This window comes from Mixophyes fleayi, chromosome 11 (assembly GCF_038048845.1).
Source record: "Mixophyes fleayi isolate aMixFle1 chromosome 11, aMixFle1.hap1, whole genome shotgun sequence".
In the NCBI taxonomy this organism is placed as follows: Eukaryota; Metazoa; Chordata; class Amphibia; order Anura; family Limnodynastidae; genus Mixophyes; species Mixophyes fleayi.
Window position 1 is genome coordinate 90965989 of NC_134412.1, and position 23561 is coordinate 90989549.

The 23561-nt window shown below is 43.2% G+C and overlaps 1 protein-coding gene and 1 long non-coding RNA gene across 2 annotated transcripts in view; both read left to right on the forward strand.

The window, feature by feature from the left end:
* LOC142107082 (uncharacterized) overlaps window positions 1-23561 on the forward strand; it is a 311806-nt gene that overhangs the window by 235819 nt on the left and 52426 nt on the right. The gene's annotated exons all lie outside the window — the stretch shown is intronic.
* Window positions 66-23552, forward strand: CLCN6 (chloride voltage-gated channel 6). The gene is made up of 23 exons (XM_075190233.1): window positions 66-245; window positions 4326-4385; window positions 5253-5318; window positions 7485-7550; window positions 8690-8756; window positions 9721-9827; window positions 9959-10085; window positions 10271-10338; window positions 10650-10708; window positions 12000-12132; window positions 12867-12980; window positions 14474-14640; window positions 14741-14867; window positions 15291-15420; window positions 15504-15657; window positions 15733-15892; window positions 16415-16521; window positions 16855-17041; window positions 17310-17467; window positions 17547-17703; window positions 17893-18000; window positions 18244-18369; window positions 19638-23552. The coding sequence occupies exons 1-23, from the start codon at window positions 171-173 to the stop codon at window positions 19716-19718; spliced, it is 2604 nt and encodes an 867-aa protein (XP_075046334.1). The 5' UTR covers window positions 66-170; the 3' UTR covers window positions 19719-23552.

Here is a 23561-nt window from a genome sequence, read left to right on the forward strand (position 1 = left end):
CTGTACGGCAGCCCCGCCTACGTGGGGCGGGGCGTGCTAGCCGCAGTTCGTACGGACACACACAGCTCACGTGACCCGGGCTGGGCGTGTCTCGCCGGCTGCCACAGGGGGGGCTTCATAGGAGTAGCTGCTGTCATGTGACCGGTGGGTGTCAGGGGGGTAACGTGAGGATGGCGGCCTGCGGGGGATCTGTGTGCTGCTGCTGTTGTTGTGGGGACCGGGAGAGCCGTACCCCGGAGGAACTGGTGAGGAAGGCTGGGGGGCATCCTCCATGTTACCACATTACTCCCCATACAGGAACCATTGTCACCCACCAACCACCACCTCTGTCCATCACCCCATACACCTGTCACCCACCCACCACCTCTGTCCATCACCCCACACACATGTCCCCGCCCTCCATCCCTCCCCATCACCCCCCCCCTCCATCCCTCCCCATCACCCCCCCATACACCTCAGCCCCCCACCTCTCTACTCATACACCTGACACCCACCCACCTCCTCTCTCCATCACCCCACACACATGACCCCGCCCTCCATCCCTCCCCATCACCCCCCATACACTTCCCCATACACCTCAGCCCCCCACCTCTCTACTCATACACCTGTCGCCCCCTATCTCTCCCCTCATGCATCTCACTCCATCACACACCTCACCCCCCACCTCTCCCCATCACCCCTCATCCCCCACCTCTCTACTCAATACACCTTACCCCCCCACCTCTCTTCATCACCCCCCATACACCTGATCCCCACCCTCCTTCCCTCCGCATCAGCCCCCCATATACCTCACCCCCCAACTCTCTTCTCATACACCTTACCTCTCCCTATCGCCCCCCCATACACCTGACCCCCGCCCTCCAACCATCTCCATCACACCTCACCCCCCCCCCCCCCACTACCTCTCTACTCATACACCTTACCCTCTTACCTCTCCCCATCACCCCTCCCATACTTCTCCATACACCTCACCCCTCCCACTTTTCCCCATCACCCCCCCCACACACACCTCTCATACACCTTACCCCCCCCCCACCTCTCCCATCATACACCTCTTCCCCCCCCCCTCACACCTCTCAGTGCTGACAGTCCTTTTGTGTACAGATCTAATGTAATATCATTTGCACTGCAAAATACTTGACTATCAAAATGAAAAGACAGTCAGTGGATCTGGGTAGTATACATCCAAGTGGAATAACAGCGTATATTAGTGTATTGCTGGCAGCACATGACCGGTATAATTCCAGGTGATTGGAGGATGGCGGCTGTAGCTCTACCTCACAGAAGCAACAGGGATAAGGATGATATATAGCTTAGAAGAAAGAAAGTTAGAATAATTCAGGCCATGCGGATTTGCTGCTTGGAGATGTTCTAAAAATTTTGAGAATTTTTCAAACTAACTTGATGAATCAGAGGATACAGCCTATTTTTGTTGTAGCAAATCAAAACCGTAAAATAAACCTGCAGAATACAGACTGAATAGTGATGTCAACAACACAGGAAAGACACTGGGGAGATATAGTGTCAGAATGATAGACAGGTAAGTTAGTAGCGGTGGGAAAAGCCTGCAGAATACTGAACTGCATAGGAAGAAGTAAAAGGAAAGAATTCAGGATCTGAATAGGGACAGAGATGATATGATGGATAATTATTACAAGTGCTCAGGAGGGAAATATTAAAAAACAAAAACAAATCGGATCTTTAGAACAAGTGGGCACAATATGGAATTGGAAGGATGAAGATGGAACATAAGGAAGAACCGTTACCACAGAAAGGGAATAGTCTCCCAGCAGTTGCGATGGGCACTCCTGCAATATGATGATTCAAGAATGCTCTGGACCAATCCTGGCCAACCTGTTGGCTCCCCAGGTGCTGTGAAACTACAAGCCCCAGCATGCTTTGCCAGTAGAGATCCAGCTGGTAGCTGCTGGGACATGTAGTTTCACAACACCCGGAGAGCCACAGGTTGGCCAGGCCTGCTCTGGATAAACATATTTAAACAAATAACAAAATGTTAAGAAAATAAAAAGGAAAACACGCAAAAAAAGACACAGTACGTGGGCCTGTGACTTCTGTGTTTACTAAAGTAATACTTTGTTTGTTTTCTTTATTTGTTTATATCGTGACTAAATATCTCTTATCAAAAATCACAAGATTAATTTATTTCTGGTAATTGACCCAAAACACTTCAGTGAAGTGGTTATTGCAGTAAGTTAGTACTTAATCCTTAGATCTTCTTAGTCACATGAAACCCTTCTCTGAAGTACAGTGTGTGAACAGCTTTCAGATGTTTAAGGACGTTATTACATAATTGGCTATATTCCAGAATCGGCAGTGGTGTAATAGATGAGCTCCGCTTATCAGGTAGAGCAGGTGCTGTAGTGAATAATTGTACTAGCGTAATATGTAGCTGTTGTGTGCGCAGGGTGGAGACAGACATATTGTGTGCTATATATATTTTACACATACACACAGCACCATCAGATCAGATTTTGCACTGTGTTTTTAGCCACTTGCATAGAAACAAGTTTAAAACATCCCATCCGAAAGAAGACGACAAAATGGCCACAGCTACCAACAACATTGCCTTAAGTGGAGACGTTTTTCTAACCATGGGGTGGCTATTACCACAGAATTTAATTTGAGGTAGACCGTTCTGTACTGATGGATACATGTAACGTTAGTCGTTGGCCACACCTCTGCTGGGTAACGTCTTTTCCACTATACTCCAGGGTGTGGTAATGCCTAGGTGGGGGGATATTTGGGAGCTCTAGAAGCGGAGGTCGGTAGATATAGCTTTGGTTTGAGGAGAGACGGGGTACAGTAGATTTACGTGTGTTTGATGTAAGCTGCCTTATAAGTTGCTTAAAATGAAGTCTGAATTGCACCTAAGCACATAGTTACCAACTTTCTGACTCTCCCCTCTGGGAGATGTCAGAGGAGAGGCCAGGTGGCTAGGGCAGAGGGTGTCGTGGCGAATCTTGCAGTTTTGCCCACCCCTGCGTTGTGTTGCCCAGATTGCGTTGTGGGAGGTTGTGGTTAAAGTGACGCAATTTGCTACAAATCTGGTCATTGAGGTCCAGTCCCAGTGGGTAGGGTGTGGGGGGGCATTCAGGAGTCTTCCGTAAATTCTGGGAGAGCGGGCAAGTACGTCTAAGCCGTTGTTTTATACTGGTGTTCATATGTTGCAATTGAATGATCCCATCCAATGTATATATGTCTATACGTTGCTTCCCTTATATCCTGTGGGATTGTTTGTTTTTGTTTGCTTTTCTTAGCCATTGGCGAATTTGGTGCAGTAAGACAGGATTACAAGCCGTTAACCCTGTAGGTGTAAACACCTGTCCTACATTGTATTGCTTAGATGTGAGACATTAGCAGTGATTACAGTCTGAGGATATGTTCATTGCATTACCCTTATATGCCACATAATACACATTCTTGTCCTACTGGCTGGGAAATAAACTGTCATAGTGAAGACTAGGATTTGCCATAGGGGCAGCAACTATTGTATGGTCTGAACCAATAATCGGGCACTTGAGCCACAAAGTGCCTCCTACCTCGATCTTGCCACTAGCCCTTGTAGATTGATCACATTCGCTCCCAATGGTTGCCTCCACTGCATGTAGGTGGCAGGACAAAATAGTGAAGAATTAAAAACTCCCTCTAGCTGTAACCCAAGGTTAGGGACTTCAAAGTAATAACAAAAGAGCGAATACTAGAGTCAAAGTTATTAGTTATTTGTCAAACCTCTTAAAATAATCCTGGTATAGGTGTCTGTAGTCGTAGTGTGAGGGGTGAGCGTATTTCCTAGCTCTGTTACACAGTCGGGCTGATCCTGAATTCTCCCTGGTAGATTAGTAGGTGATCTAGCTGGACGTGGGTGTAGTATAGTACTATCTCTGTGTATGTGAGTGTACAAGACTACAGGAATGTTAGAAATTGCTGACTTGCATGATTTCCATGACCGTGTAACAGATGTTGTCGTGTCAGACCATATTCTCGCTTGGTACACTGTGTACGCATGCTTTAATCATCATTAAATAACCTCCAATGGCTTGTAACGGGGAACAGACTTTTACTGAAAAAGTGGCAGCCGTGAGTGATCAAATTATTTATGATTTCCCAATAAAGCAGAAAGTTTTTGCCAGCCAATGAAACATCAGATGGTTGTTTACCCTCTATTACAAGTCTATGTGCCATACAGAAAATATATATATCTATATCATATTTCTATTAAAGAATTACGGTACATCACTCAACTATTATTTTATGGTCATTTTCCTGCCAAATTTCTTAAATGTGTCCTTTTGTTTTCCTTCCAGACTATTCTTGGGGAGACCCGTGAGGAGGATGAGGAGATATTGCCACGTAAGGATTATGAAGTAAGCTCCCCGAATTGATTTATTGCTCAACTTACCAGTTATTTCATCATGAATTTATAGCATTTACTGATTTGATTAGCAAAGATGTTTGTTACCACTCTGGAGAAAAGCACGCTACATAGGAGGACCTGACGTGTCTTCTGGTTTAAAGGGACATGATTATAAATCTTATTTATTATGTTGTGGAGCCATGTCTGAGAGATACTGGTACTAACTGTTAGCGCTATGTAAACATTCTACAAGAATTATTGGAGGTACTGTGCCATTGGATCTGTGATATTTGAAGAGGTTGCCCACTTTTTGACAACCCCCCCTATTTAAGTAGCTCCACAGGTAACCCTCCTCCATCATTACCTTTACTGAGCCACCTATTCTGCGGTGCTGACGGCATGTAGAGGAGCGAATGGACTGAACCTGCCTTAGCTATTCTGCATTAGATTGGCCACTGGTCTTGTCCAATCAGATGCTGCGTACGGGACACACCTACAGTGCTGGAAATATGAGTTATCTAGTTGCTTCCTATAATGTACAGATACAATGTTGGTGCCAGGGGTAAAACTGTACAAGTGGCTATCCACCTTACTTAGGGCGGGGGGTGTTATCTGATATTTGCAACAAAGAAAACATCAGCTCTTTTCTGCTGATAGATGTAAATAGATAGATCATTTGGGTCCTTCAAGCAGAACGTCTTGCAGCCATGTATTTTATTGAACATCTGTAGAAAAACACAGTTGATATAAATGCTGCCTGTAATCTGATTGCTTTTGCCCATCAACCTATGAATAAACAAGTCAGGTATCCTGCCGTGGATACAATAAGGTTCCGTGTTATTTCCTTTGCCTATGTGCTATTTTCTGTCTCCCGCAGAGCTTGGATTATGACCGATGCATCAATGATCCGTATCTGGAGGTACTGGAGAGCATTAGCCGCAAGGTATTGTCCTACAGAGCGAGGTAGTTATAGCTGAATATTTATAAATCATCCGATCGCACAATCTGTGCAACCTACTGCTGATTATGTAAGGGATGGGCGTGGCAGCTTGGCACCATCATTTAATAAAAAATCTAAATAAATCACTTTATTTTTAATGTTAACCTTGGAATCTTCCTGCAGAACTTGAATGTTCTGATCATAAAATAGTTTTCACATCTGTTGTTTATGTCCTATGTTTCCCATGATGCTCAGCAATTCCTTGACCGACAACCAGATCAGTAAAGGTTTTCTATATACAGTCATGGCCAAAAGTTTTGAGGATGACACAAATATTATTTTTCACAAGTCTGCTACCTTAGTTTTTATGATGGCAATTTGCACATACTCCAGAATGTCATGAAGAGTGATCAGATGAATTGCAAAGTCCCTCTTTGCCATGACAATGAACTTTTTATCCCAAAAACAACATTTCCACTGCATATCAGCCCTGCCACAAAAGGACCAGCTGGTATCAGGTCAGTGATTCTCTCGTTAACACAGGTGAGAGTGTTGACGAAGACAAGGCTAGAGATCACTCTGTCATGCTGATTGAGTTGGAATAACAGATTGGAAGCTTTAAAAAAAAAGGTGGTGCTTGAAATCATTGTTCTCCCTGTGTTAACCATGGTTAGCTGCAAGGAAACACATGCAGTCATCATTGCTTTGCACGAAAAGGGCTTCACCAGCAAGGATATTGCTGCTAGTAAGATTGCACCTAAATCAACCATTTATCGGTTCATCAAGAACTTCAAGGAGAGAGGTTCAATGGTTGTGAAGAAGGCTTCAGGGTGCCCAAGACCGTCCAGCAAGCGACAGGACCGTCTCCTAAAGTTGATTCAGCTGTGGGGTCGGGGCACCACCAGTGCAGAGCTTGCTCAGTAATGGCAATAGGCAGCTGTGAGTGCATCTGCACGCACAGTGAGGCGAAGCCTTTTGCAGGATGGCCTGGTGTGAAGAAGGCCAGCAAAGAAGCCACTTTTCTCCAGGATAAACCTCAGGGACAGACTGATATTCTGCAAAAGGTACAGGGATTGGACTGCTGAGGACTGGGGTAAAGTCATTTTCTCTGATGAATCCCCTTTCAGATTGTTTGGGGCATCTGAAAAAACGCTTGTCCTGAGAAGGAAAGGTGAGCGCTACCATCAGTCCTGTGTCATGCCCACAGTAAAGACCATTCATGTGTGGGGCTGCTTCTCAGCCAAGGTAGTGGGCTCACTCACAATTTTGCCTCAGAGCATAGCCATGAATAAAGAATGGTACCAAAACATCCTCCCAAGAGCAACTTCTCCCAACCATCCAAGAACAGTTTGGTGATGAACAATGTATTTTCCAGCATGATGGAGCACCTTGCCATAAGGCAAAAGTGATAACTAAGTGGCTCGGGGATCAAAACATCGAAATTTTGGGTCCATGGCCAGGAAACTCCCCAGACCTTAATCCCATTGAGAACTTGTGGTCAATCTTCAAGAGGGGGGTGGACAAACAAAACCCACAAATTCTGGCAAACTCCAAGCATTGATTAGGTAAGAATGGGGGACAATCAGTCAGTATGTGGCCCAGAAGTTGATTGACAACATGCCAGGGCGAATTGCAGAGGTCTTCAAAAAGAAGGGTCAACACTGCAAATATTGACTCTTTGCATAAACTTAATGTAATGGTCAATAAAATCCTTTGACACTTATGAAATGTTTGTAATTATACTTCAGAATACCAGAGCAACATCTGACAAAAAGGTCTAAAAACACTGAAGCAGCAAACTTTGTGAAAATCAATACTTGTGCCATTCGCAAAACTTTTGGCTATGACTGTAACGTTTTACAGGATTGAAGTGTTGAATACACTCACTAATTGCTGCATTAGATATGTTGTGGATATATAAATCACAGTATTGTTTCATCTCCTTAAGGAAGCATTTTTCTTGTGCTAACCAGATTTCCTGTCTTTAATCCTTGTGAATTAGAACTGTTTAATACAAACATTGTCACTTGCTGCATATAGGAAGAAATTGTATTAAATGTTTTCTGGCTCCTTTATACTACAGTTTCCCAAACTCCTGCCCCCTCCTCTTGGGCTAAAATCTGCAGCCACTGTCATTTTACTTAGAATCTGTTTTGTGTTCTTCTACAGAAAGCCAGACGATACGAGGCGGTGAGGTGGATTGTAGTCTTTGCTATCGGAGTCTGCACAGGACTGGTACAAAACTCTACTTTTTTCTTTTTTCTTTTTTTTCTTTAAATTTCGTTATTGTATTTATTAATGGAAATATACCCACGGTCAACCTTTTAAATGGTAAATCAGACCAAGGATTTGGACGCACATTGGGATCACAGTGTAATGTCTCATTAGGTATTGAGATGGAAAGAAATGGCTACTGCTCTGTATCAACCAAAATCGATTTTAAATTGCAGTGTAATATTATATTGGGATGTATTGTGTAATCTTTACTCTTATATTCAGTGGCGCCTGCTGCTGTTATTGACACTGTAGCTTCTGTCATTACCCCCCTTCCTCGTGATATTTGTTTTATCTGCCAGCGCTCAAGCTGGGATTAACCTCTCTCCTACCTGGATTGTGTAGTTACTCCATAGGTGTGCTGCACGTTTTCAAAATTTGGAAATGCAACATAAATGCAGATGATTATATTATTGTAGTGGCTCTTCACTTGTACGATCCCCACATAATAATCCCCCACCCCCCTTCCATTACTGCCTGAAGCAGTTGCATGTATTGAATACATTTCAAAATAAATGCATAGAGATTAATGGATATGGGGGAAATGCATATCTTGGGAATGTAAATATATATTTTTAATAATTTTTAGTTTATTAAAAGCTTATAAGAGCCTGAATTTCATTTCTGGTTGTGTTAGATCTGGGTTTAAAACCACTAATTGGGTCCTGGGGTCCCGGAGGAGGCGGTGGTAAACAAATGATTCATTTTTGGGTTTACTGTTCCTATAAAATGGACAATAAGTTTTTGTAATAATTTAATTACTGCTTCTAAAGCTGCAGTTCCAATGACCTCGTTCTGTCAAGACTGAGGCTGACTCCTCCTCCTCATTTGCATAATATGATGCTGGCGCTTATGAACGACTAACTGCAAATGGCCAGAATGGCATTTGGCCAGTCACAGACTTTATCCTCCAATAGGGAAGTTACTCTATAGCTCCCAAGTATCGGAATTCTGTTTTTGTTTCCATTAAAATAAAGGTTTAATGTCATGTAAAAGATGGATATCTTCATTATTACTCAGTGTTCATGTTAATTGTAACGAGTTTTCCATTTTGTGCACATGTGAATAATTATATTGTGGTTTTGTTTTGCTGTGTGCAGGTCGGGCTGTTTGTGGATTATTTTGTCCGCCTGTTTTCCCAGTTTAAGTTCAGAGTGGTCCAAGACTGTATCCTTTTTCGACGTATGAGTGACAGGCGTTTTACTTGTCATCCTGTGCTGAGTAAATAGACTGCTGCCCTTAAAACACGCTTAATACCCCTGATGACTATCACTGTGTCCTATAAGTGGTGTAAGCAAAACACTGTATGAAAATGTTTACGTTTATCAAGGTTCGTATCAAATACTCAGACTTGATTCAACATTTAGAGACTGGATCTTAATTTGTCCATTTCTGACAATGTTAACGATCTGTTAGAGAGACTGAAGTTCTGTCTTAGGCCTCATACACACTGTTCTTTTATTTACATATGACACTAGGTAAAACGCGTAAGTGCGGAGGCTCTAGTAAGTGCGGAGGCTCTAGTAAGTGCGGAGGCTCGCTCGCCTTTCAGATTGCCCTGTAGGCATTTCCATGAATTTTATATCCAGTAATGCAAAAAAATGAAACCAGTAGCCTTTCGAAAAAACCCTGTTGTAAAATGAGTTGATAGGAGCCCTTAAAGCAGGCTCGGCCAACCTGTGGCTCTCCAGGTGTTGTGCAACTACAAGCCCCAGCATGCTTTGCCAGTAGATAGCCAGCTGGTAGCTGACAGAGCATGCTGGGACTTGTAGTTTGGCAACACCTGAAGAGCCACAGGTTGGACGGACCTCCCTTAAAAGGGTCACTCGACTGAAAATACATGATGTCTTGCATAAAACTGCTTCTAAATACATTCATTGGTCACACGGTTGGGCGGTTACTGTATTATGTCAGCACTTGACCAATAAATCACTTTTTTTTTTTTTTTTTTCACACCATCTTTTCTATTCTCACATTAGATTTTTACAAACGCTGTAATGATCAGGACGCAGCTTGATACAATGTATATTTGGAGGAGGGGAAGCCTGTGATTGGATTAGAGCAGTCACATGTTACAGTTGTATACATGAAGATGGGCTGTGGTCTTATTTCCTTGACGTGGTGACGTTAGCGGTGGAGGAATGTACGGATCGAGGATGCCTTGCCGTCTCTCTGCTGGAACTTCTCGGATTCAACTTGACTTTTACCTTCATAGCGACGCTGTTCGTCCTCGTACAGGTATTGTCCAGTGGACTTCTGATTTCTCACAGCATCTACAGCATGCGGAGCTAATACTTCTGTGTTGTTGGGTCATCGCACAATCTCTTCATAAATGCTGATTCAGTCGTTGTCCGTTTCTTGTTGTTCAGCCCGTGGCCGGTGGGTCCGGAATCCCGGAGATCAAATGTTACCTGAACGGAGTGAAGGTTCCCGGCGTGGTCCGGCTCAGAACGCTGGTCTGCAAAGCTGTAGGAGTCTTGTTCAGTGTGTCCGGAGGTAAGGGCCCACGGGTCCTTAAAAATAATAGCATTACAACCATGTCACTGAATCCTTAGCAGTTACTTACACGGTATAAAGCATTAACTCCGTCAGTGCCAAATCCCCAGTAATCATAAAGTCTGTTTCTTACTCCTCACGTAGTAACTATGGTTTTATGACATGACTGATTCTCTCGTTGACAGGTCTGTTTGTAGGAAAGGAGGGACCAATGATTCACAGTGGGGCTGTTGTCGGAGCAGGGATACCCCAGGTGAGGTCCTGTCCTTAATATGCATGTGGCGGGTTGTTTTATAAAGTGTACCTGTCCTCCGAGGTCCACCGACAAACACAGAGCGCCATTAGAATCTATCAGGACTGATTACATTATATCTACATTGATTGTCACGCTGTCCTGCCATCTGTGTAATTAACACTTGTCCCTCATTAAAGGAGGCACCCAGAGTAACAATGTGCAGGACCCCCCCACCAGTGCCAATTTAGTAAACTTACCCCTTTCTCTCCGGACAAATGTGAAATGATTCACAAGCTAGGACCTGTCCTAAAACTGTCATTTGTTCTCAGTTCCAGAGTATTTCTTTCCAGAAGATCCGCTTTGACTTTCCGTATTTCCGCAGCGACAGGTACGGACGTGAGAAGCCGCCATCTTGTTACGTGGAGAAATTATGTTGGAGTAAACCAAATTTTTATTTTCTTTGTGAAACTCGTCTACAGGGGCATGCATTGTTTACTTAATTTGCTTCATTTTAGTCCCTGTCCATAAAAGTACAAACACCATTGCCAATTGTTCACATAATTTAATTGACATTGAATTGTACAGTAGTATTTGTGTGTGTTGTTCAGAACGATCCAATCAGATTGTATTCATTTTAGATTGGATGAGTTACATGTTTCTTATATAAAGGTGACGCATGAATTTGCTGCGTGACGTGAGTCAGACGCCGGAATGATCGCTTCTGGCTTCTCACGGTCGTCTTCCGGCAATCGTATTAGTATCTAGAATCACTATTGTTTTTACATGCTGCCTATCTGTCAGAGTGCTAGATATTCATTGCTATATGGCAGTGTGTATGGCCAGCTTCAATCCAATCACGTTCTGTGTGCGCTGTAATTGGGTCCTTCTTGACCATTCCAAACTGCAGTGCTGTTTGCTGATCTGCCAAGGTAAATGGATCTTTTGATTGGTTTCGATGCAATATAATTCATTTCTAAGCAGATCTCCTAAAATTTCAGTGTTACGGTTTGTGTGTAAATTGTAAAGCAACAGATACAATCTAAAATGAAAAATTATAATTCTTTTGGAAATGATTGTAATGTGCATGGATAGCTTAATAGTCACAGATACATTACATTATGTCTATACTCCACTATGGGGCTGTGTATCTGCCTTTAAACCGGTGTAACCAGAAGCACATAGATCCTCTTTACACATTATACTAATGCACTGTAGATAATCAGGTTACCGTGCTCTGTAGAGGTCTGCACATTGCCCTGTCACCTACAGACAAGTGTACGTTCAACAGATAGGTTTATCTGACATGTACCATGTGTAGCTCGCTTCCTTCCGCTTTCACCTTTGTACGTGTCTGCATGACGTTACCCATCTTCTGGACATATGTATTAATGAGTGGGTACAGCCCATGTGCTGGCAGGAGCGTGCTCAGTGTGCGCCTGTGATGTCAGACTGCAGGAAGTGTTCCAGCTTTCAAGGCAATCTTTTGATTGGCCTGGAATGATCACATGAGCTTCAGAGCTCTCCAACAATTCCTTTGACAGATCCACATAACAGATATTCATTGATATATTTGGCAAATTTCTTTATAACAAACTCCCCTCCTTACTTGTCCCACTGGCTGTTTTCTTGCTAATTATTTAAGCTTTCTTTATCTAATGTACTAATGGTTCCATTTTTAGGGACAAGAGGGACTTTGTGTCTGCGGGAGCCGCGGCCGGGGTAGCTGCAGCCTTCGGGGCTCCTATCGGGGGTACACTGTTCAGTTTGGAAGAAGGATCCTCTTTCTGGAACCAGGGACTAACGTGGAAAGTGGTGAGGAGGGAGTTATAATGTTTGGTATCACCGTTATATGAAAAGGACCGTAAGATATGTTTATATAACTCTGTGAATAAACCCACCCTGTGTATTAGTTATAGTGCTTCTTACAAAGCTATGAAAATAACACATTATTATTTCCAAACATTGCTTTACTTCAAATCTGTATTGAACCACCGCAACCAATCAGACGTTTGCTTTCATTGTCTAACTGGCTCTATAGATAAAAGCTAATTGCCGATTGGTTGGTTTGGATTAGTACAGCAATGTTAAAAAACCTCAGTGTGTTTATTGTGGCTTAAATAGATGGAAACTGGTTCTTTTTTTATGTTGTATAAAATGTAGCACAAGTAAACACTGCAATGTACAGCACGTATATGAATACTTTTGCTTACATTTAAAGTTTTGTTAAGAGAACGTTCACCATTTAGTAGGTGGATTATATCCCCCCACCATCTCCATATTGAGGTTACGGAGGACTAGACAGCTCCCCCTAGTGGAGTCATCAGTGTAATAACATTACATCATGATTGAAAGTGTGCATAGGTCATTGGGTGCATTTAGTATTTCTATCTAATCTAACAAGTTAATATTTCTCTTTGTTCTGATGATTTGTAATCAGTATATTACTACACGTCACCTCTGGTGTTACTGTCTGATCTATACGCTGTAACGGTCTGTGGTACTGATTAGTCATTAATGCTGATTTATTCATTCTCCGTCCTCATCAGCTCTTCTGTTCCATGTCGGCCACATTTACGTTGAATTTCTTCCGGTCTGGGATTCAGTTTTCAAGCTGGGGATCGTTCCAAGTGCCTGGGCTGCTCAATTTTGGGGAATTTAAGGTTCGTCTGTAATATTTCAATAGAAGTGATCTGTCTCCATCATTTCTAAACATATTAAAAAAATATATATTTTCTAAAAGATCACACAAACATTTATGTATATTGTAATTTTGCTATAACAGTAATACAGGAATGTAGGTGAGAGGTACATCACCTTTGACCTATAGCAGAGGTAACTATTGTTAGAACTACAAGTCCCAGCATGCTTGCTCCAATTGCTGAATATTTCCCCTATATAACAAAGGTAAGCAACCTGTAGCTCTCAAGCTCCTGCATGCTGGGACTTGTAGTTCCACCGCAGCTTTAGTGACACCGCATAACTGCTTCTGCCCTGCAGCACGATTGGGGGGCACAAGTCGATTGAACACTCTTTAATTTACCTGGACCCAATATGAATTGGCTTCTTCTCAGTAATGGTGTTGATCTGTGTTTCCCAGTCCTCAGGGAGCCCTAACAGTGCAGGTTTTCCAGTTTCAGCAGGTTAGATTAATGCTGGATAAATAGAATATTTGTAATGAATATTTTCATTGGCACAGTAAAAAGACATCAGACGTTTCAAGAACAAGGTTGTTTAAAAAAAATTAAATATAAATATATATATATATATATATATATATATATATATATATATATATATATATATATATATATATATATATATATATATATTATATAATTTATTAATGTAACTATATCCCGTCTATTGTGATGAATGTACCAGCGGTCGTACAACTAAGCGCAGTTACGTTTTTATATACACAGGATAAGGGTGTTTGCACTAAGTCTGTGTATCTGTCACACGTGATTATTTTAAATAATCAAACTGACAAAAATGCGATGTATTCGGCTCTACCCCTTTTTTTTAATACAGTTGTGTCATTGAGTTTTACAAGATTGTGCCCAGTATATTATTAGTTAGACTGTCAGCTCTGCAGCTGTGGGACTGTGCTGTACTCTACATATTTATTGTTAATCCCATTACATGGAACGGACTCATCAATGGATTCGACACTACAAACCATTGTTCACTTGTGATAGTAAGGAAGGAAAGTTATTGTGCTTCACTTGATGTTTAGAGTCAGATGCGGTGGGACATATGGTGCGATCTGACCCCTCCTGAAATTAGTAGTATGTCCGAATCGCGCTGCACTAACCGTGTGTTGAGGTGTGTGGTGTAACTTTGGAGTGTGTTACTGCAGTTCTGCTAATGCAGCTTCCTAATATACATCCCAATAGTCTAGATCAAGGTTTCCCAAATCCAGTCCTCAGGGAGACCTTACAGTGCAGGTTTTCCAGATCTCCTTGCTGGAGCACAAGTGTAATCATTACTGACTGATACAATGTAACAGAACCAGATTATGTCACCAGGAAAACCTGCCCTGTTGGGGCCCTGAGGACTAGGTTTGGGAAACTGTAGATGAGTACTGGAAGCAGTGCCAGGCAGGCTTTACAACTACAATGTTGTTAATAAGTTATTTATTTGTTCTTTATAGTGTTCTGATTCTGATAAGAAGTGTCACCTGTGGACGGTGGTGGACTTGGCGTTCTTTATCATCATGGGGGTGATCGGGGGGCTACTTGGAGCCACGTTTAACTGTCTGAATAGGAGACTGGCAAAATACCGCATGAGGAACGTACACCCCAAACCGAAACTTGTCAGGTACCGGACCTGTCCGTGTGTCTGTCTGCCATGTGTCTCTTTCGTGTGTGAGTATAACATATATGTATATATAAAATATACTCTCATTCTGGTCTTCCAGGGTTTGTGAAAGTCTGCTGGTCTCTTTGGTCACCACCGTGATCGTCTTTGTGTCATCCATGGTTCTGGGAGAATGTCGGAAACTGTCTCCCCCCACAAACTGGAATAATGGCACCGTTGCCATGCAGGTACTTTGTACTTACCTTACATGGGAGCTGTTGTACCTGTTACTTCATTCTTTGCTGTCCAGTCCTGCCCTTGTGACCAGCGCTCCAACAGTCATTGGTCTTCCTCCGTCCCACATGAACATGGTGATCCATCTTTACACGCTGGTCTCCACCCTGCCAGAGAGCGTCTCAAGATCTCACTCTTCTCACTAGCGCCTCCTTCTAATACAACATACAAGTCTACTCTTGTCCTGCATAACCCTCCCTCTCCCCAGCACCATTAGAGCCCTGCCCTCTCTATGATTCTGAGCTTTTCTCCCCTCCCCTGATGTGTACCCCTTGTTCCACCTGGAATGCGAAACGCGTTCTCTGAAAGACTCTTTCCCCTTGTGTCTCAGCATACACCTATAGGAGCATCCATTGTCTATTATTCCGTTTCTCCAGGTCTCCTCATCGGATGAGGTGAATTCTAGCATCAGAACTTTCTTCTGCCCCAACGATACCTACAATGACATGGCGACGCTGTTCTTCAATCCTCAGGAGTCGGCCATCCTGCAGCTGTTCCACCAGGATGGTTAGTATGGCTGCCGTTGCTGGTGGCCGATGGTTAGGATCTCTGTAATTGGTGCATGATCAGGTCTGTCTCTTGTGTTCCAGGCACATTCAGCCCCGTCACTTTATCCATCTTCTGCTGTATGTACTTCCTCCTATCCTGCTGGACGTATGGCATCTCTGTGCCCAGCGGTCTCTTCGTGCCATCCTTGCTGTGCGGCGCAGCCTTTGGTCGGTTGGTTGCGAACCTCCTGAAAAGGTATTTTATATCCCAGCATGTTCCCTCCCCCCCGTCGTTCGGCTTTGTGGTGTAACGTTCTGTGTTTGTGTCTAGTTATCTGGGATTGACCCATATCTACTCTGGGACGTTTGCCCTGATCGGAGCCGCGGCCTTCCTGGGTGGCGTTGTCCGGATGACCATCAGTCTCACCGTCATTCTCATCGAATCCACCAATGAGATCTCGTATGGATTGCCAATAATGATTACACTCATGGTGAGGAATAAAACCATATTATCTGCTGATTTACAGCAGCAATGATGTTTATTCAGTGTTCTCTGAGCAGATGGTAAAGTGCTGTTTGCACAAAGCAAATTTTTTTTTTTTTTTGTGATTACCATTAAATTTAAGCAAGTAAATGTGTACAGTGTATTTTTACCTTCATCATCATCACCATTTATTTATATAGCGCCACTAATTCCGCAGCTCTGTACAGAGAACTCACTCACATCAGTCCCTGCCCCGTTGGGGCTTACAGTCTAAATTCCCTAACACACATACAACACAGACAGACACACAGACTAGGGTCAATTTGTTAGCAGCCAATTAACCTACCAGTATGTTTTTGGAGTGTGGGAGGAAACCCAGGCAAACGCGAGGAGAACATACAAATTCCACACACATAAGGACATGGTCCGGAATTGAACTCATGACCCCAGTACTGTGAGGCAGAAGTGCTAACCACTGAGCCACCGTGCTGACCTTTGTTACTGATGATGTCTGGTCTCTTCCTTTCAGGTTGCAAAGTGGACCGGGGATCTTTTCAACAAAGGCATTTACGATGTCCATGTGGTACTTAGAGGGGTCCCTCTGCTGGAGTGGGAAACTGAGGAGGAAATGGACAAGTAAGCCACTTGCTTTTATTATCGTGCCATAGAGAATAAAAAGACATTTTTTAAAACGAAGCAATAAAAATTAATTTTAATAATATCTTGTCTTTTTGGCCTGTCTGATCTAATGGATCTACTTTACAAAAGGATTCCTGTCTACATTTATCATTTTGTTGGTTGGACCCAATATTCATCCTCAGAGCCAATCAGTCGCACGTCTCCGTGAGGTCACTGCTTCCTAATGTATTGATATATTCATTCTCATGTCTATGGGGACAGACATCATTCATTCTAGGTCCATTGTTGCTGTACTCACAATATAGTAATTATTTGGTTTTCTTACCACAGGTTGAGAGCTTGTGATATCATGGAGCCCAATCTGACCTATGTTTATCCTCACACGCGTATCCAATCCCTGGTCAGCATCCTGCGCACCACGGCACACCACGCCTTCCCCGTGGTGACCGAGAACCGGGGGAATGAGAAGGAGTTCATGAAGGGAAACCAGCTGATCAGCAACAACATTAAGTTTAAAGTCAGTGTTTGGTAGGGGTGGAGATCTGTCCTTTATTATATGATATGAAGAGATTTTGTAACATTAAAAAATATAATAAATTCAATTAATTACTGTACAGTGGAATGAAGATGGCTCCATTGTAAGGATTTCCCATTTGATGAAAGCTGTTTTATACATCTATATGATGGAGGATACATAGTGTAGGCAGTTAAACAATCCCATCTACGCCCTGGGGTGTCAGTCTGTGGGGGACCTGTTTATAAAGAGTGTTTCCTCCTTTGTGCAGAAGTCCAGCATTCTGACGCGGGCCGGCGAGCAGCGAAAGCGGAGTCAGTCGATGAAGTCTTATCCGTCCAGTGAATTGCGTAACATGTGCGACGAGCAGCTGACCGCAGAAGAACCGGCCGAGAAGGAGGACATGCTGCAGCAGATGTTAGAACGGAGGTAAAGCACTTGGCAGACTTCCCTGGACCCCGGACATCATCTTTCTAACTTGTCCTGATCGCGTGACTTGTATTTCCAGGTACACCCCTTACCCCAATCTGTACCCGGACCAGTCCCCAAGTGAAGAATGGACCATGGAGGAACGATTCCGACCTCTGACCTTCCACGGCCTTATTCTACGCTCCCAGTTGGTCACGTTACTAGTCCGGGGAGTGTGTTACTCTGAGAACCAGTCTGTAAGTTGTGTAATACCGGTGTACAGAGGAGTATTTCAGTCTGTTACTTTCTATGTGACTCCTTGTCCAGAGATTATTGTGATGGTTCATTCTGTGTTCTGCTCCCACGTTCATGTTAATGCGCTCGGATGAATGAGGCTCATTTCACAATCTGCAGCCTTTAACGCAGCCTGTTTGATCCATTCATAGAGCGCCACCCAGCCACGTCTTACCCACGCGGAGATGGCCGAAGACTATCCACGTTACCCCGACATTCATGATGTTAACCTGACCCTCCTCAATCCACGAATGATTGTGGTAAGGAGTAGCAGCAGTTCTCATGTATATGTTTGTTTCTAATTAACTTGCAAAGTATTTTTTATTACATTTTATGTTTTTTGTGGTTTGTTTGTTGTTTTTTTTTTTTGTTGTTGTTTTTTTATATTTTGTACTTTTTAAAATGACCTTGGTCAGCTGACTCGGTCTGAACTGACCTGATGGGTCGTTACCTCTCTGTTTCAGAGGGGTTTTCACTAACGTCTGTCTCTCCTTGTGTCACAGGACGTCGCTCCTTACATGAACCAATGTCCATTCACCGTGTCCCCTAACACGCACGCCTCACAAGTGTTTAACCTGTTCAGGACCATGGGGCTTAGACATCTCCCCGTGGTGAATGCGGTGGGAGAGGTAAGTACGTGTGGACAGAGAGGCTTATGAAGTCATCGTGGTGTAATGCAGAACTGTATATAGGGAGTGCGAGATCTAAAATCCACAGGTCGTGTGAGTGTGTATTTACCACTTGGTGTTTGGGTCGCACGTTGTCTGATGTATTCAAGGTTATAGAATACAATTTGGAGGGAGATGGGGTAGGTGCCCTGCAGGAGGACCTACTGATGCTGGATCCTTTCCATTCTTACTATAGTAATTGTTGCTCATAAACAAGTGTCATGTAACCTGAATGATTTGTGTTGCTGCGGAGGATTGTGACAGCATCAGGATTGTGATTCATGGATGTATCAGGATAGTTTGGAGAAGAGCGCAGTGTGTAATGCAATGCAGGATACACAGAATGTGCTTATACAGAGGCAGGGTACACAGAACGTGCTATATACAAAGGTCAAACCAATGACTGTCCTTTGTGTGACCCTGGCAATTCATCAGCTTATTTTCATGATCCGTTCGTAACGTTTTTCATTTGTTCTGCAGCGTTTTACACTGCTAGAAATCTGTACTTAATTTTGAGGGTTTTTTAAGTTGCTCTTGACGTTTGACAGTAGTATTGAATCCGCCCTGTGTGGGCCAAGTATTTGCAGGATATCAGCAGCATGACACTCTGATACAAAGCGATGACTGCGGCATCTAATCAGACCTGCTTGGAATCTAGTGCAGTGATGGCTAACCTGTGACACTCCAGGTGTTGTGGAACTACTAGTCCCAGCATATTCTGCCAGCTATCGGCTAGTTATCTACTGGCAAAGCATGCTGGGGCTTGTAGTTTCACAACACCTGGAGTGTCACAGGTTAGCCATCACTGATCTAGTGTGTACAGATTTGTCAGACCTGCTGTACAAGGTCTTGCCAGAAGATGGCAGCAGACTCTTGTATAAGCCCCTGACTTCCCTGTGCGCCTTCAGTTAGGAATACATCAGCTACAAGGTGTAATTTTAAAAAAACATGTTGTGCTGCAGGTGGCAGATTTAGAGTTCGGAGGGGGGAGGGGGGGTGGGGGCATCCTAGCTTGATAGCAGTGTAAAAATAGAGCTGCCCAGTATTTGTGGGCTACATGCAAATGCAGCTAGTATTTTTCCCACTTGCGAAACTAATTGTTTGCACCCTTTGCATGCGACGTGGTTCGGTCACATTTGCTCCCAGTAGCTGGATTTTCTCCTGATGTGTTCCTATGTGTCTTACTCTGGGTTTGTTCTGTACTAATTGGTTTTTGTTTTACATAACAGATTGTTGGCATTATAACCCGGCATAATTTAACGCATGAATTCCTACAAGCGCGGCTGAGGCAGCATTATATGACCTCCTGACCGTCCTCCCTGACCTCTGACCTCGCCGAGGGACTGGACCCCCGCAGCCGCCCTGGTTCCGGGCTGTCGAGCTTTCCAAAGACTTCAAGCTTGAGCTCTGCCGTATTGAAGACGGGTTCTCGCTGATACCCCCAGTGCCGGCCCGCTCACGTTCTCCTCCTATTTCTGCACCTTCACCTGTCCCCTTTCTTCAGGCTAAGACCGTGTTTCTGTTGCTGATACCTGCCGCCGTGTATTCTGGGAGGAAGCTGCCGTTAGCATGAGGACTAAGTATTCAAGATAAGAAGGGACCCTTCAGCCTGTAAATGTAATATTCATTCCATGTTGTTTCTAGAAGTCCTTCCCTAGTTACCTATTGTAGAGAGCCGCTGGCTGGCCCCGTCTTCACGTCACCCAACAGAATGTAAACCTTTTATTAGCGATTATAGAAGGTTGTCGGCCCCTGTCGTCCAAACACAGTGGAGGCAAAATGGCTGCCGCCGCTGGAGGTCAGTTACGGTGCGCAACACAAGCTTTTGGATCTGCCACGACACAGGCACGTGCTTTTATGGAGTGCGATGGCAGTTGTTTTTGTTTTTTGTTTTTTTGGCATAAAATAAGCGATTTATTAAAATGACTTAAGTGTGGGAAGGGCACACGTTTGGGGAGTTCCGTGCCTGCAGTGGGGCGCACAGCCTTTATTTACACTCCAACATTAGCAGCTTTATCGTGTTTGGCATTGCCCTAGTTTTTTTATTGCGCCTGTTTTGAGACTCTAAGTTGCATTTAGCATTTCCAGGAAATGCTAAAGTGGTAGGAGGCTGGACCGGATGTGAAATTCCAGATTTGCACAGTGCGCCTCTGGAGATCTTAATGCGTCTCAGCTCGCAGCTTCTTCTGTGCGTCGGGCACCAAGAACTGCGATGGGCAAACCCTGCCTGCAAAATTCAACACGTTTTGAATTACACAACTGACGCATTTCTTAACTGGCCTCCAGTGTGTTTTGGTGGTGATTGCGCCCCTCTGTCTACCTGTTTGTACTCCATCTTGTTTTCTACTAGCATTTCATGTCCGTGCGAGGAGACTAATTCAGCATACATTCTAGTAGTGTAAAAAGAAAGATAGCTGCTACAACTGCGGTTTTGCAGAGAGTAATGAGCGAATTCTAAGGGCTTTATGTCATTCCCTTCAACCGATTCATTTGCAGAATCCCGATACTGGCTTATCTTTCCCCAGAGCTTGTAGAACGTTTTATATACTGTGTTTTTATGTAACAGGAGATGGCTACACTAGAAGAGGATTTGTATATAGTTTAGGCCTTTCCACCCTGTCTGCTGCAAGTTCAGATTTATATTCCAGCCAGACTGTCCATAATCAGGCTTTCTAAGGTATAATTTCCCTGGCTGTAGAAATGCTGAGTAGACCTTTAAATACGTCTCCTTTCTGTCCCGCTGTGATAGCCTCAAGGGCTAGGACCTGTGAGCGTGACTGAATCCTAGGACCTGTGAGCGTGACTGAATCCTAGGACCTGTGAGCGTGACTGAATCCTAGGACCTGTGAGCGTGACTGAATCCTAGGACCTGTGAGCGTGACTGAATCTAAATTGCTGCGTAGATTTCATTCCAGTCACACTTTTTGCATCTTCTGTTTTTAATGTTAATCGGATTTGTAGCCGGTATCGGCTACTTTAATGCAGTATATAATACACTTATTGTAAGGGCAACAATATATCTGGCCTTTGCACAATGTATTTTATTTGCAAATTTATTTCCGCATTAAATGTGGACTATGTATAAGGTAGGTTCCAGATCTCATAGGGAAGGAAGTGTATGTAAGTATGTAAAGCATAAATTATAACGGTATCGGCAGGTTGAGAGGAATTTTGTTACTGTTTAAAGCAGTGATCCCATATATTTCTTATTTTTTCCTTTTATAAAGCAAGTTAAGTACCATTTTTTCTTAGCTCTCCTCCTACAAATCATCTCCTTTTCAAAAGCTCTCTGGTAGTTTTCCCACATTTAACACAAATTGCTCCCAGACACAGTCGCACTGCTGCACAGACACAGGCTCACAGCCATCAAAAGGTCATGTGATGGTTAGAGAGTGGAAGATTGAGGATGTCACAGTGCAGACAGAGCTCAGAGGGACATTCCAAAGCCTCTCTGCTCACTACATCATGTGCCTGTGGTTGCCATGTTAGTCCAGAATCATAAATCATTATTTGCAGCCTGAAGAAATAAACAAGGGGAAATGATTCTTCTTATAGCCTGACAGTGATTTATATTAATAAACACACCTGACTTTTTTTTTTTTAGAGGCGCCGAGCCAATACCTGACATTCTGAGCTAACCTCAAATATCCCTATGATCTACGACAGTGCTAAAGGTGTGCTGGAACTTGTAGTTCCACAACTGCTGGTGAGCCACATTTCAGCCTGTACTCTGACTTAATATCACAATGCACAGTGGATTAGTGTTCACAGTATAGATAGTACACATATAGCCACTTCTATATACAGTAAATATCAAGACTATTCCAACACACTGATAAGTCCTCGTATTCCTCTAGTCAGTGAACAATATGGACCGTTATTATCCTGCTCCAATCTTTTGGTATAATTAGTCCTGCTCCCCAAACTGCCTGCAGGAAATGATTGAAATAAGGGATATGCAAACAAAACAATCCAGCATTGACATAGTTTGTGGGGAGGTTGGAGTCTGTTTTGTTTTTAGTTTTCAATACCAGAATTTTTTTTGCTAAAATGTCACAAAAATCCATCATCCTGATTGTACTTCTGCTGCGCAGTCCACGGACAGTAGGTATCCGCTCTGATGTTCAGACTGATCAGGTGGTTTTCAGGTAATTTTTATGCTAAATGTGTGGTAACCGATTATCGAGAAATATTCACTGTACAAAGCACCAACAGGACTGCTATAGACCGTATAATCCTTGTCCCGTTACCGGGTCAACCACAGTCATGTGACAGTTATACGTTCTCATCTAACAGAGGGGTTTATTGGCTACATATTTAACAATGCAAATAGAGTTTATATTAAATGGTTCTCTGTAACATTCAGTATGTGGAAAATGTTCAGGAGCTCGTCCGAATCGATACCTGTGACATGTTTTTCCATGAATTGTACAGTTACACAATGCCGCCTCTTCACGTTGGATCAATATTCTTTTTTTTTATATATATATTTTGTGGCTCTTTAAATAACCGCTGTCTTGCATTCTGCCGCTTAGACAGATTATGTGCTTGTTCAGGAGCTCTAGATGTGTAACTTTGACTGCTACAACATCCTTTTTATGTTAGACCGTCCTGTGTACCTTGTATTATCTTTGTGATGATGACAACCTACGCTTCTCCCTCGAATATCCTTTATCTAGTTCATTGTAGAACATGAGAGCTAGAATATGATTGGTTGCTATGGAAACACCTCCACTTTCCTTTTTAGAAGGTTTGATAAATCTACCCCAAAGTCTTGTGTTTTGGGGACTGTGGCACAGTACTTAAACCTCTTTAGGTACAGTGCAGACCGTAGTACTTGAGGCAGTTCTGTCCTTCACGGAGGGAGCTTTGCTCTTTACAAATACCAAGGGGGGATATTCCCATTAATATGAAGCTATGAATACAGGTATTGGATGCAGACCGGTAATTGTGCATTGTGTATCTCTTCTAGTCTACTCGTAACATTCCACTAATTATTATTTGCACTAATCGTGTAAGGTATGTCATTTTCTTTACCATTGTACATAAAATTGTATTTAGTTTTTATTTTTGTTACGTATTTAATTTAATGTGCGTCAGCAACTTTCAGTATTACCACTACAATAAACAGAAAATGTCAATTTCCCAAGGTG